Source organism: Myotis lucifugus, unplaced genomic scaffold (genome assembly GCF_000147115.1).
Source record: "Myotis lucifugus unplaced genomic scaffold, Myoluc2.0 scaffold_141, whole genome shotgun sequence".
NCBI classification, from domain to species: Eukaryota; Metazoa; Chordata; class Mammalia; order Chiroptera; family Vespertilionidae; genus Myotis; species Myotis lucifugus.
Window position 1 is genome coordinate 3001311 of NW_005871189.1, and position 14401 is coordinate 3015711.

At 41.0% G+C, this 14401-nt stretch overlaps 1 protein-coding gene across 3 annotated transcripts in view; it reads right to left on the reverse strand.

Annotated features, from left to right (window-relative positions):
• Positions 1–12999, reverse strand: part of TPK1 (thiamin pyrophosphokinase 1) — a 276645-nt gene extending 263646 nt beyond the window's left edge. For all 3 annotated transcript variants that reach the window (XM_023758885.1, XM_006094776.3, XM_023758886.1), the window contains exon 1: positions 12911–12999. In XM_023758885.1, the coding sequence (XP_023614653.1) occupies positions 12911–12995 (85 nt within the window). In that variant the 5' untranslated portion in view covers positions 12996–12999. The remainder of the gene's footprint in view (positions 1–12910) is intronic.
• Between the last annotated feature and the right edge of the window lie 1402 nt (positions 13000–14401).

A 14401-nucleotide genomic window follows, 5' to 3' on the forward strand; every position in this document is an offset into this window, starting at 1 on the left:
GAAGAAGTTCTACTTTAGATAGAGATGTAAATGAGTGACTTTTGTGTTTGTTTGTTTTTTGTTTGTTTTGGCCACATCTCAAAAGCAAGGAATAGCTCATGAGGTGTTTGAACAATGATACAGAGAATTATATTCATGTTTCAAGTCTACTGTGTTCAGCCAGGTCTTGGTGCTGAGCTATTTTGATAGCAGATCTACATCTGTGTGTCACTAGAACCTCTCCTGCACATGCAAGGAAGACACCTTTACTGGAGGCTACAAGTCAACTCAGAATCAAAGTTACTATTACAGCAGGTTGGGTCTAGGCCTACCTTACTAAAGAGAAAAACTAAAATTATACTTGAGCTTTGCATTTTTATATGTTGCAGATAAACTGGAGGAACTTACAGGAAGAAATCTGATCTCAAAGAGGCTACCTTCTTTCAGCTGGGAAATTTTTAAAATTTTAAAGCTCACTCTGCTCAATGTGGACCAAGGAGGATGTGGATAATCACTCTTTATAACTAGTACTAAGTACTGTTCTAAATGTTTTATTTAATACTCACACAATGCTCTGGGTAGCTACTTTTTCCAGCTCCTGTTTTTAAGATGAAAAAACTGAAGACATTAGCTCATTTGGCAAAAAAAAAAAAAAAAAAAGGTTATATAACAGTGGGGGTCTGGCCCAAGTTTCCCACTATTGAGCCCCACAGTATATTAAATCCTGTACATTTTTTGACTGAGTCCTTGGGAGGATACTGACTAAAATATATATTTTTCCAATTTTTACAACAGCAAAGCTACAGAGCTCAGGGGCATTTTAAATACATTTGAATTATACACAGAGATTAAATTATTTGGAGAATGACAGTAATAACCAACTTAATCCAAATGAAAAAAATAGTAAAAGTAGCTGGTGTGCTTCTTGGGGAAGAGAGATGGCCAAACCTGAGTTAAGTGGGACATGGGTCCTCACAAGGTCTACACTCTCCCACTCTCTTTTAGACTACTAATTTAACTTCTCTTTCCCTTTGAACCTCTTTCCCCATTCTCACTCTCACCTTCTACCCTTTACTCCCTCTTCAGTGATAAAACAGAATCCGAAAACTTCCACAAATTTATGCAAACAGCCCTCCCCCCGCCCCCGCCACACACACATACACTGATATACTGTGCTCCCCTTCCTAGATTGACAGCTGTTGGCTCCTGAGGCTCGCCCTCCTCTTGTGCCCTGGGTCCCATCCCCACTTGTTCTAGATCTCATCACTAGATCCCCTCCTGTCTGTAGTCCCTCCTTCTTTTCTCCTGCATAATCCATCCTTTCCCTGTCTGTTGGGTCATTCTTATCATCAGACATAATGTTGTTAATTCTCCATGCTTTAACACACACACATACACACACACACCTTCTCCCTCCAGCAATCTTTCCAATTCTCTGCTCTACATTAGAGAAAAATGCTTCAAAAAAGTCTTAAGAACTCTATTTTTATTTTCCCTCAATCCCTAATATCCCATTGTCTTTAAACCCACTACAATCAGGCTTTCACTCTTACCTAGTGACAATGCTCCCACCGGCTATGACTCCACTTTGCTAAATCTAATATTGATTTCCATTCCATAACCTATGAGCAGGATTTCATTCAGTGGATCACTCCCTCCTGCCTGGGAGTGCTTTCTTTACCTGTATCCAAAACATGACATCCCCTTGTCATGCTTCACTGTGACTCCCTTAGTTTCTTTTGCTAGTTCCTCCTCTTTTTCCCAGTTCCTTAATGTCACAGTGGCCTAGGGCTCATCCTGGTCTCCTTCGACTTTCACTCCTATGGTGATCACATCTAGTCTCATGCTTTAATTACCCTCTATGTACTGTCGATTCCCAATTGTGTGTCTCAAGCCCTAATTGTTCTTCTGAATTGCAGCCCTGTACAGGGGGTTGTTCATATGAAAAATATTACAATGATTATAAATAAATATACAAGAATAAACTCCATGTTTTACGTATTCACAACTGTAGACCTACTTTTACCCCACCCTGTGTATCCTACCTGTACATCATGTATCCATATGTATATACTAGAGGCTCAATGCATGAAATTTGTGCAAGAGTAGACCTTCCTTCCCTCCGGCACCCAGGACCCGGGCTTCTCTACAGCCGCCTGCAGGCACCTGGCATCCAGGCTGCTCTCACAGCCCTGGCTTCGTCTGGAAGGTCGTCCAGAAGGATGTCCGGAAGGATGTCCAGTCTAATTAGCATATTATGCTTTTATTATTATAGGTAGTAGACATCTCAAATTCAACAGGCCCAAATGGAACTTCTCACCATCTACGGCAATTCCCCATCTCAGTTCATGGCAGTTCTATCTTTCTAACTGCTCAGGCAAAACATCTCACAGTGGCCAGTGCTTTCTCACACCCCAATCAGTTGATTGGCAAATCTAGTGAACGCTACATTCAAAAAATAGCCAGCATCCTGCCCTTTCTCCCCACCTACACTGCTACTACCCAGATCCAGGCCACTACAATCTTTATCCAGAGTACTGCACTATCCTCCTTACGTGTCCCCTTGGGACCACCCTTATCACCTAAATCCATTACCAACAAATCATATCATGTCAATCCTCTGTTCCAATGCCCCCGCCCCCCTCCAGCCCCAATCCACTAACAGAAAAGCCAAATTCAGGAAGGTCTTCTACAATCTGGCCCCCAGTACCATTCACGTCACCCATCACAACTGCTTCACTATTCTGCTTCAGCCACACTGGGTCCCCTTGCTATGCTAACTTTCAACACACCAGTCACATCTCTGGCCACTGGGAGTTTTCACTGGCTATTTCTCTGCCTATAATACTTCCACAGTATCTTCATTACTGACTCCCTCACCTCCTCAAGTTGCTCATGTGGCCTGCCCTAACCTAACCACCTGTGGAGGAGGGAATTTAACCTTGCCCAAAGAGAGGTATGACATTTGTGGTCAGCTTCTGGGAGGTAATCTCTAAGTCCTTGATGTGTAAAGCCTATAAGAGTGTCTCTGTTTGCCTGGGGGGACCTTGGGTCAGGCAGTACAGTGTAACAAAGCTCCCATTGAGAGTGGGAGCTTTGGGCCAGCTCAAGAGCAGCAAAAGACTGAGATTAATTGCATTGTCAGTCAACCATGCCTACATGTTAGGTTCCCCATAAAAACTCTGGACACCAAGGCTAGGTGAGCTGTGCCTGCTGACCTACATCGATGTCAAGAACATGCCACATCAATGCCAAAGATGCTATCCATAACTTCACAGGGAGAGGACAACAGGAAACTCTGCATCTGGACCTCCCTTGATTTTGTGCTACTACCTTGGCTGCTTTTAATCTGTACCTTTAGCTATAACAAACTGTAACCATGAGAATAATATCTTTCTTGAGTTCTATTTGTCCTTTTAGCAAATTACTAAGGCAACGGGCAGTCTTAAGGACCCTGGACTTGTAAAAACATGAGGGCTTTATGGACTGGGCTCCCTCCTAACTCCACGCCACCCACTTCTCCCCTGTCACACACTTTCAATCCTTCTAACCCAGTATGTTTCCCACCACATTTACCATTTTCAAAACACATTGTCTACTATATGTACTGTGGTTTCTTATTTTTCTCCAGTGAAACAGAAATTCCACAACTACCTATACATCTCCAATGCCTGGTACAGAGTAGGCATTCAGTATTTATCTGCTGAATAAACTCCAGCAACTGTGGTCAGGCAATCTGTTTAAACTGAAGCCAAGGAAATAAATTGAACCTAGCTGCTTATAAACAGGTTGGTTATTAGTCTTCAAAACACACACACACAACAACAACAACAACAACAACACTGTGGCTAAAAAGAAAAACTTTCATTATATAGGAGTTGGCAAAAGTAGGTTTACAAATAAATAATAATAAATAATAATTCATATTATAAACTGTTTCACATACTCATAAGTGTAAACCTACATTAGCCCACCCCTGTAGACTTATTCCCACCATTAGTTCTTCATCAGGAACAAACTGATCATTCCCTTTCATGTAAACTCAACCCTACTGACATCCTCAGTCATGCTCTCCCCACTAGTTCAAACTAATTGTGCTGGAATTTAAAGCTATACAGCTGTCCTCCCAACATGAAAAATACATATTAATTATCATTTTGCCCACGACACAAGCCATGTACATGAGCATGCCATCTTATGTATTTTTATATCAGCTGCTATATACTTGAGTTAAGGCAGCTGGCACACTGCATTTTTAGACTGTGATTATTCTATTTTGGATGCCCCATTTGACTATATACTTGAGAAGGCAGAAACTATGTCTTCCCTACATTAACTGGTATACACAACAGTACCTGGCCCATAATCAGAATTCAAAAGTAACCGTTGAATTTCAAATCACTCAGCTTTAGAGCTGAGTCCTTTCATCCCAGCCTTCTGCCAAACGCTCTAGGACAGACTCTTTTACAGGCCTACTGCCTGCTCATTATTGTATCCCTCAAGATCAGCACAGTGCCTGGCACAAATTCAGAGTTGAAAAAATACTCATTCAAAAAAAAAAGTGCTCATTCAAGCTGTATACTACATGGAGCATGGGGGAGAAGCAGAAACAAGTACAGAGAAGTTTTATCAACATTGCAGTACACTGGAAAAGAAGTCATTAGTGTTTAATTATAAGGCTACACTAAGATTCTCTGAGAACACTTTTACCAAGGAATTTCAAAAAATTAAGTAATTTTTAATACTTTGGTAATTGTGGTCAAGGTTAGTGTGGAAATATTAAAAAAGTCACTGAGGGGATCTAATCTTTGGATTCTGGGATCAGATGGAGGTCTCCACAGCAGAAACAGCAAGGTGATTCGGATGCTAATTACATGGGTGCATCCAATAGGGGAGACTCATCAGGCTAAAGACCTTTCTGGTTATTATCTATAATAATAAAAGGGTAAAATGCTAAATAGACCGAACATCCTTCCAGGTGTCATTATGGATGTCCTTCCGGACGAAGCCGGTTCCAGAGCCAAGCAGCCCAGGTCCTGGGTGCCTGCCATTTGGTGGCTGGAGGGAAGCAGCCCAGATCCCAGGCACCTGTGGAGGGGAACCTGAGCATAGCCTGGATCCCGGGTGCCCGTGGGAAGCCGCTGCTGGCAGCCAAGGGAAGGGAGGCCTACTCTTGCATGAATTTTCATGCATCGGGCCTCTAGTACATCAATAATTTTTAAAATAGTGAATGGATACATAATTTAAAAATTAACTGAAGAACACAAATGAAATGTAAGAGGTTCACTGGCTTGTTTCTAAAAGATTGGCAAACTTTCGTTCTGAGCACATGTTAGTAGGTGGAGCAGGTCAATAATGGGGACCTGGAGTAATTGATGTTCTTTAAAACATGAGCAGTTTGTTCTTGCTGATAAATTAGACAGAAGCTCTGAATTACAATTCATGCTGTTTTTATAAAGCAACTAATTTCTTGCTGCCAGCACTAAAACTACCTGGAACTATGCAGCCTTAACTTCATTACCTTTTCTATTATCCTTCAAAAATAGGTATCAAGTTAACTTGCTTAGTTAGCTTTGGACATATCTACAAATATCCTCCCTTTTCAAAGCACTAAAGTTAGAGTATTAAATTTACAACATATACTACAAAATTACTAAACAATATGGGTCTTTAAAACATGCTAGCCTCCCTTCATTGCAAATTTTCTTAAACGAATGTATTCTTCATTTTCTACATTTTTTCCAGGTCATAATATAATTCTAGGTCAGGGGTTGGGGGGGGGGACACTTAGTTGTACTAGCCTTTCTGGTTGCAAAAACCAATTTACATTTATACCTCTAACCTCTACCAATCAGCATTATGCAAATTATAATTTAATATAACATAAAACTTTAATTCTTTCTAATAAAAGTTTAAGGGGGGAAAAACTTCAAAAACTCATTTTCCTGAATAAGTTTTAACTTACTATAAAGGAAATATTTCTAAAATAATTACAAAAACATACATGTTTGTATTCACTAAATGTCAATGATCCCAATTCAACATCATAAATTTCAAGAAACAGGTAACCACATTGATTGTGTTCCCTTAACAAGTTGAGCAGGCTCAGGCTTATGGATTGTTAATAAACAACCAATTAAATTTATGCAAGTTTCTTTTTAAAGTGAAATTTTAGAGTAATGAAAATTCTGACTATAAAGAAAAATGATAAGCTAGCATTTACTCTTGTGGTTATGACATTCTATTAAAATAATCTATCCTACTGCAATTTAAGTTTCATTCCTATGTTCCTTAGTTAAGGGTATAACTAAATTTAAAATGGATTCCAACAAATATAAATATCACTGGAGGTACAAATAAAAATATTTTCTTAGCAGATTATACTCATTCCTCTCGATGTACCCTGCACTAGCAATAAAAATGTACTTACTTTTTTTTTTTGCCTGTATATTATCATAAAGTTTCACATCATAAAAAAAGACTTTACTTTGAATCCTGAAGTCCCTGGAAAACTCCAGTCCTTCATGAAACTTCTATTAAGTCTTTTCTTTCACTAAAACGTCTCGGCATACAATTTCAGAGACTGTGATGACATATTTTAGTATTATATTTCAAAGATGTTGTCACTTTTCATATTCTCTTACTGTTCTTCGGGAAACTTATTCAAAGGTTGAGGGAAAAAGGTCAGGGTTGTCTGCAATATCTCTAATGATATTAAATTAAAAACCCACCACTTTTTCACTAAAAATACTTTCTTCCACATGTTAGCTACTTCCTCCCATTCAGTCAGAGCAGAAGCCTGTGGTCAATTTGGCACACCAAGTCCGAATTCCTTAGTCAAGAACCGCTCTCTGTGCTAGATCTCGTCTTCCTTGCCCTTTAATCAGAGGAAACAAATCTAATTTCTTTATCAGCCCCAAACTCTCCAGAATCCCTCACAGCTTCCCGTGACCAGAGATGCTATTTGCCTCACAAAGCAGTGCACCCTGCAGGGGTGGCCGGGGCCATGGGCTCATGGGTTGAAAGTGGACAAAATCTAACACAGTTACCCTTCCTATTTGATTCCACAGGCTCTCCCAAGAAGAAGCTATAGAGACCCTGCTTGAACACCTCGAGAATAGTCAGGAGAACCGTAAAAATGGAGATTAAGGACAAGTGTTCATCCTACAAGGATAAAGATGTGTGGGGGGAAAATCTAGAGAGCAGATATGCCAAATCTGAATACAGATGACCATTTCAATCTAAAACAAATGTTATTACATCCAGAGCCCAGCCAAAAATACAGTCAGAATAAACCAGAACAGAACTGTGGCTATCTGACCACTTGAAACCACGCCAAAGTTTCCTCTGGAGCATTCACATCCCAACACTATTATTTCTCTCCATAGCAAAGTACTCTTGTCCTCTGAGGGCTAACCATGATATTATCAAAATAGCCTTGAACAGCAAAGTTTAGGGAAAGAAGGAAAAAGGAATTGCAAGGTTATAGCTTTGGAAGAAACTCCATTCAACCATTCTTTTAGAGAGCAGAAACCTGCTAGAGACAGAGAACCATATGAAACCTTTACTTTCAGAGTAACGCAGCCTATTCTATCTTCCCTTAGAAATGTTACATGGGAACTTTCAATAAAAATGTAATAAACTTTAAAACCTTGGCATGTGCAAACTCTCAGATCCGCTGCCTGGATTTCATGCTTACATAGAGACTTAATACACTTGGAATTGCATGTGTAGGGCAGGAATCATTTGCATCCTTCTACCACTGGTTTGACAGTGCTGTCATTAATAACGGAGAGAATTTACTTTTCAACCTTCAGTGGAAATTCAGCCTGCTCTCACAATGTGGGATCCTGACATTATGGGGGAAGGAGAAAAGCTCTTCTGAAAATTAGTTCTTATTTTAAAAGCTTAAGATACTGAACAAAGATAAAAGAAATTAAAGTAATTTTGAAGAAAAGAGCTGTCAATATATTCCCAGTTTCTTCAAGAACACTTAGATTTCAGTTTCATATTATAATTACCTTTCAAAACCTTTGAAAGTTACAATTGCTCATGCACAATGAATATCTGAAGAGGGGGGACCCTTAATATTATAATGCAGCTATGATTTATTGGGCAAGTATAGCTTTTATACAAAAAATGAGACCCAAAGAAGAAAAATGAGTTGGAATATGCAACACATGCAGTATCAACTCATCAACAGCATTTGGGCCCACCGATGTCAAATTCACACTTTAGTGTACCTGGCAGCTGGGGGCGGTCCCTCCATAGCCTGGGAACCTGCTACCACAGCCACTTCTATGGTCCACATCTCAGGCTTCCAGCTGGAATCTCAGAAGCTAGGAAGAACACCTGATTGCTATAAGTATTATGATTCTACTACACTGTGCATTAAATGGGCTTTTACAGGCTAGTATGAGATCTTAACCAACATTACAACTTCGATTCCATGAGAAAATATATTCTGAGTTTATTTTTTTTTTTATTTTTTTTTTTTAATATATTTTATTGATTTTTTACAGAGAGGAAGGGAGAGAGATAGAGAGTTAGAAACATCGATGAGAGAGAAACATCGATCAGCCGCCTCCTGCACATCTCCTACTGGGGATGTGCCCGCAACCCAGGTACATGCCCTTGACCGGAATCGAACCTGGGACCTTTCAGTCCGCAGGCCGATGCTCTATCCACTGAGCCAAACCGGTTTTGGCATATATTCTGAGTTTAAAAATGACAAACAAGAAATACATTTCAGGTACTGCTGTCTACACAAATTTAAAGTTACGTTAATTAGAGCTAATCAGTACAATACTAAACTTCTTTTAAAAAGGTAAATATGACACTCTCCAGTTCCAACCATTCACCATTGACTTTTTAAAAAAAAATAAAACTAAGCCAAATATCAAATATCTTATCCTCAACTATGCACAAAGGCAAAAAAATGACTTAAAATTCATAATAATGACATCCAATAGCTTAATAAATGCCCTTGACCCACAGCCCTTGTCCTCACATTATTCTACAGTAGAGGAGAGCATGAAGAGATAATTACCACCCAATCCTATATCAATGAGTCTGAGGTAATTAGTTTTGGGTTGGGTTTCTGTTTTCAAATACTGTTTAGTTTTTTTCAAAAAACAGAGAACATATTGACATATGTAATTTATTGACTAAATTCTGTATAAAAAATCTTATTTTATAAAAGACTCTGATGAGATGGGGCCAAAATAGAGCAGAGAGTTGTTCAGAAAAGGGACAATTTACATTACAAGTGGGTTTGAGAACTTGTAATAGATATATATTTTCAGTCCATTAAAATAATCTGCTTTGAGGACTCCTTTAATGCCCCTTTATTTATTTCTCAATAAACAAACTCGTTGCAGATCAGGAGCAGATTGGAAGGAGGCTTGAAAGGAAAAAAAAAAAGAGAGAGAAGTTAAAAAAAAAAAGAGAAGGGCAGGAATAATCAACAACTAATCATTTTTGTTTTAATGTTACTATAACTTACTATAAGGATCAGTTGAAAATTACAATTTTAATTCTGAGTCACATCATCAAACCAGGGAGATAATTTTTATGGGTTTTCTGAAATGCCACTTCATCCTCTATATTTTAAGTGAACTCTTTAATAAAAGTAACTTAGATAAAAGTTACAAACCAACAATTAACTCTACAGGACACACTGAATTTTGTTACCTGGCAAATGCTCCAAAGATGGACATTAAGCCTGATTGTTTCTGGTAGACACTATACTAACACTAGTGGTGAAGGTATTTACATTTCCCTCACACTTTGATAGCATTTATTTTCTGTAATAAGCTATTTATTTAACATACTGTGAACTATAATATACACTTATTTTTTTCAATAAGTTGGCTATTTATATGGCATTCTCCCAGACACAAATTAATTGAGCTATTTTTTCAGTTGATCAAACTGATACTGTGTATACAGACATTCTTCTGAGTTTTGACCCACATCATATGTGAGTCAGAGCAAACATAACTGCTATTTTTTAAACCCTTTTATATATGCAATCACTATCTCTCTTCTTACATTGAATTTCCAGCTCAAATGTTTCTAGATAGTCCAAAATCCTATCCGTGTTTTAATTTTACTAAGTCATTTCCAATTACGCTTAATTCAATAATAATCTTAGTTCATTCGGCATTTCAGTCAGTACCACATACTATCTAAATTAGATGCTCCATGAAAGATAAAAAATCTTTTGGACTTTAGGTTTTCTCTCTCTTAGCCTTCATTTCTTTTTTAATTTGGCTGTATAGCTATAACCAGTAGACGATCTTTCCCAATCTTTCTCAAACCCAGTCTCTTCTAAAAATAATGAATAACAGAACAATAATTTGGCCACTGTAAGAGATATTTAATGCATAATGCCACGGACATTCTGCAAGAATACTAGAGCATTTTAGCAAAACAAGTAAAATGATCTTTAAAAGTAATAAAAAGTAAGTTACCTGATTGTTTTAAAATAATAGGTAAAAAGGATCAGGCTGAAAATGCATAATACGCCATTCTCACACATACTATTACCTAACTTTTTACATGCACATCAAAAAGAAAAATTTTGTCTTGCATGTTTAACAGTTTTCAGAATGCATCAATTAAAATATATAAATAAAACATCAAATACTGTGTTAATACATTACTTCACCTCTCTGGCAAACCAATAATTGAATCAAAATGATCTAAAACACCTCTGAGCAACCAACACAGAGGTCCAAAAGTCTAAGAATTAAGAGAAATACACTTAAACATGGATAGTATACAATTTCTTCAAAAATTAGCCCTAATTCCTTCATTTACTACATATTTTTCCTTATATTTTTTTCATTTACTCCTACTTTTGACACAGTGCTAACAACTATCTGGTTTGTCAACTAATAGCACATTCCAAGTAACTTTAAATTCTGACTGTATACTCTAAGATTCAAAACATCAGGAACTATATACAAATTCTGTACTCTAGTTAGTAAATTTGCTTCTCACAGGGCTAGGGGTTAAAGATTTTCATGCATACTAGGGTTGAACAAATAAGTAAATATATTGTAGAAAACAAGAACCAGGTTTCTTACTGTTGAAGAAATTACAAATCAGGAAAGCAGGAATTCTAGAATGAATCCTGTGGTACCAGGATGAACTCAGGGTGTTTTAAGATACACACAGAAATACTGGTAAATACAGCTCTCTGTGTATGCATAAGTTAGTATACATACTCTGCTAGCTCCATCCACTAAGAGGATCTTGAAGCAATTGTCAAATAGCAGCAATGAACACAGGTAGCCTAGCCCCCAAATCTTGGCTTCTAAATACCATCTATATATATATAATCTATTTATATAAAGAGGTAATATGCTAATTGGTCCTAACGGTGTCACAGTCATGACCGCTAAGGAGGAGGCTGCCTGCGTGTGCATGGCGGGGTGTTGCTCCCAGAGACGGGTGGAAGCGGGGAGGCGTCTGGAGGAGGCCCGTGCCCGGGAGGACTGGGGTGAGAGCCCATAGTGCCCCCCTCACCAGTCCTTCGCCACCCAGCAGGCAGGAGGTTTCCACGCTCTTCTCTGGTGCCATGACGGGGCGGAGCCGCCGCATTGCTCTGGAGACAGGGCAGAAGTGGGGAGGCACCCAGAGAAGGCGTGACCAGCCTGAGGCGACTTGAGGGACTGAGAGCTGGGCTTGAAGTGGCCAGAGAAGGCCAGAGGGGTTGGGGGGCTGGGCCAGGCACACTGGAGCTCTGTGTGGAGAGGTTCGGGTGTCAAGGCAGGGTGGCAGGTGGGTGGGTGGGCCACGTAATTTCGCGCGCTGGGCTCCTAGTTCTCCAATAAAAGAAGACGAGGTTCTATGAAGTAGTTGTTTCCAGGGCTGGGGCAGAAAAATAAAAGATGAGCGGAGAGCATCTCCTGGTGCCAGAAATTAAGAATGTTCAAAAAGTTTAGGAAAATATCAAAAGAGCCCAGGAACTCATCCATCTGAACTCTCAATGGTCAAAGCTAGAACAATTTGGGCAACAAAATAAATAATAATGTCAAACTATAATCCAACAAAATAAAATATCCATTGCCCGGCCAGCGTGGCTCAGTGGTTGAGCGTTGACCTATGAACCAGGAGGTCACGGTTCAACTCACAGTCAGGGCCTATGCCCGGGTTGCGGGCTCGATCCCCAGTGTGAGGCATGCAGGAGGCAGCCGATCAAAGATTCTCTGTCATCACTGATGTTTCTTATCTCTCTCTCCCTCTCCCTTCCTCTCTGAAATCAACAAAAAAATAAAATAAAATAAAATATCCATGGGTTCATGCTGATAGACATAAACAAATAAATGGAGAAGGGATAGCCCTTCCTTACACAAGAATCCTAATTAGTACATGTAAAAGGGGAGAGGAAAATGAAAATCACCACAGTAGTAACTCTTGCAAATAAAACTCATCAAAGGACCCAAAAGCAGTGAGCCAAAGTTGAAAGAGACATAGGATATGTGCATAATTTCAAAGTATCTACCTGAAAATATTTATTAATTAGGAAGGGAAAAATAGTAACTTTACAGAAGGAAAGCCTATGAAAAGCTGCTTTAACCAAGTGTAAACAAGGTTATCAGCAACAGCCATAAGACATGAGCATCACATGCCTGATATGAGGCACTGAGAAGGGCACATCATTTCTGTGGCACAAATGCCAAAAAAAAAAAAAAAAAAGTGCATTGCCTAAATCTAGTTGTGGGAAAATAAGTGCAAATTGAGGGATATTCTGGGAAACAACTGACGACTATTCTTCAGACATATTCAGGTCATGAAAGATGAAGGAGATGTAATATATGTATCAGGGCACTTAGCACAGGAGACACAAAGATAAATCAAGCAGGGCACTGACTCCAAGAGCTTAGGCAAGTGTACCGATCAATTCCATAAGCGATGTCACCTCTTGATCCTTGGCCTAGTTCTTTGATCTGAAGTCCCATTCCTCTCTTGAACTTTAGAATGCGATAATCCTTTCTCTTAGACATAAACAACAAACTCGGAAACAAATGTAAACATAATCCTATCTAATAAAAGAGAAACATGGTAATTAGCCGTACGGCCGCTACCCTTCCCATTGGCTAATCAGGGAGATATGCAAATTAACTGCCAGCCAAGATGGCAGCTGGCAGCTAGGCAGCTTGAAGCTAACAGGGAGGCTTGCTTGCTTCAGTGATGGAGGAAGCCAAGCTTCCCCGCCTGCCTTGCCGGCCTCTGAGCTGCAACTCTAAGAAACATTGTAACAAATATAGAAGTTAAACTAAACCCCAGAAACCTGCTTTAGTCAGCCAGGCTTCAGCCAGCAGGACCGCAACATTGTTTCAAATACAGAAGGTAAACAAAGGCCAGAAACCTGCTTTCAGCAGCCGAGGCCTCAGAGCTGGAGCCGAGCCTGAGCTAAAGCTGGCCCAGAATTAAAAAAAAAAAGAAAAAAAGGACAGGTTGGGAGCTTCAGTCACCCGCCAGCCTGAAAACGGCCCTCAGCCCCTCACGCAGACTGGCCAGGCACCCCAGTGGGAACCCCCACCCTGAAGGGGGTGTGACCAGCTGCAAACAGCCATCATCCTCTCATCCAGGCTGGCGAGGCACCCCAGTGGGGACCCCCACCCTTATCCAGGACACCCTTCAGGGCAAACCAGCCGGCCCCCACCCGTGCATCAGGCCTCTATCCTATATAGTAAAAGGGTAATATGCCTCCCGGCACCGGGATCAGCAGAGCAGCGAGGCCTCCCGGCACCGGGATCAGCGTGACAGAGGGCAGCGCCCAAACCCCCTGATCGCCCTGCGGCTCTGTGTGTGACAGGGGGCGGGGCCACAACCTCCCTATCCGCCCTGCTGTGACAGGTGCGGCGCCCCAACCCCCCGCCCCCCCAACGGGCCCTGCTCTGTGTGTGACGGGGTAGAGCCATAACCTCCCCATCGGCCCTGCCCTGAGTATGACAGTGGCGGTGCCCCAACCCCGTGATCGGCCCTGCTCTGTGGGTGATAGAGGGCGGCGCCCCAACCCCCTGACCCGCCCTGCTCTGTGTGTGATAGGGGGCGGTGCCCCAACTCCCCTATTGGCCCTACTCTGTGAGTGACAGGGGGGAGCTCCTCAACCCCCTGATCGGCCCTGCTCTGTGCGTGACAGGGGGCAGCGCCCCAACTCCCTGTTCGGCCCTGCTCTGTGCATGACAGGGGTTGGCGCCACAACTTCCCTATCGACCCTGCCTTGAGTGTGACAGGGGGCGGTGCCCCAACCCCCCAATCGGCCGTACCCTGAGCGTGACTAGGGGTGGCATCGCAACCTCCTGATCCGCCCTGCTCTGTGCATGACGGGGCGGCGCCCCAACTCCCAATCGGCCCTGCTCTGAGCCCGACCAGGGGCTGCACCTAGGGATTGGGCCTACCCTCT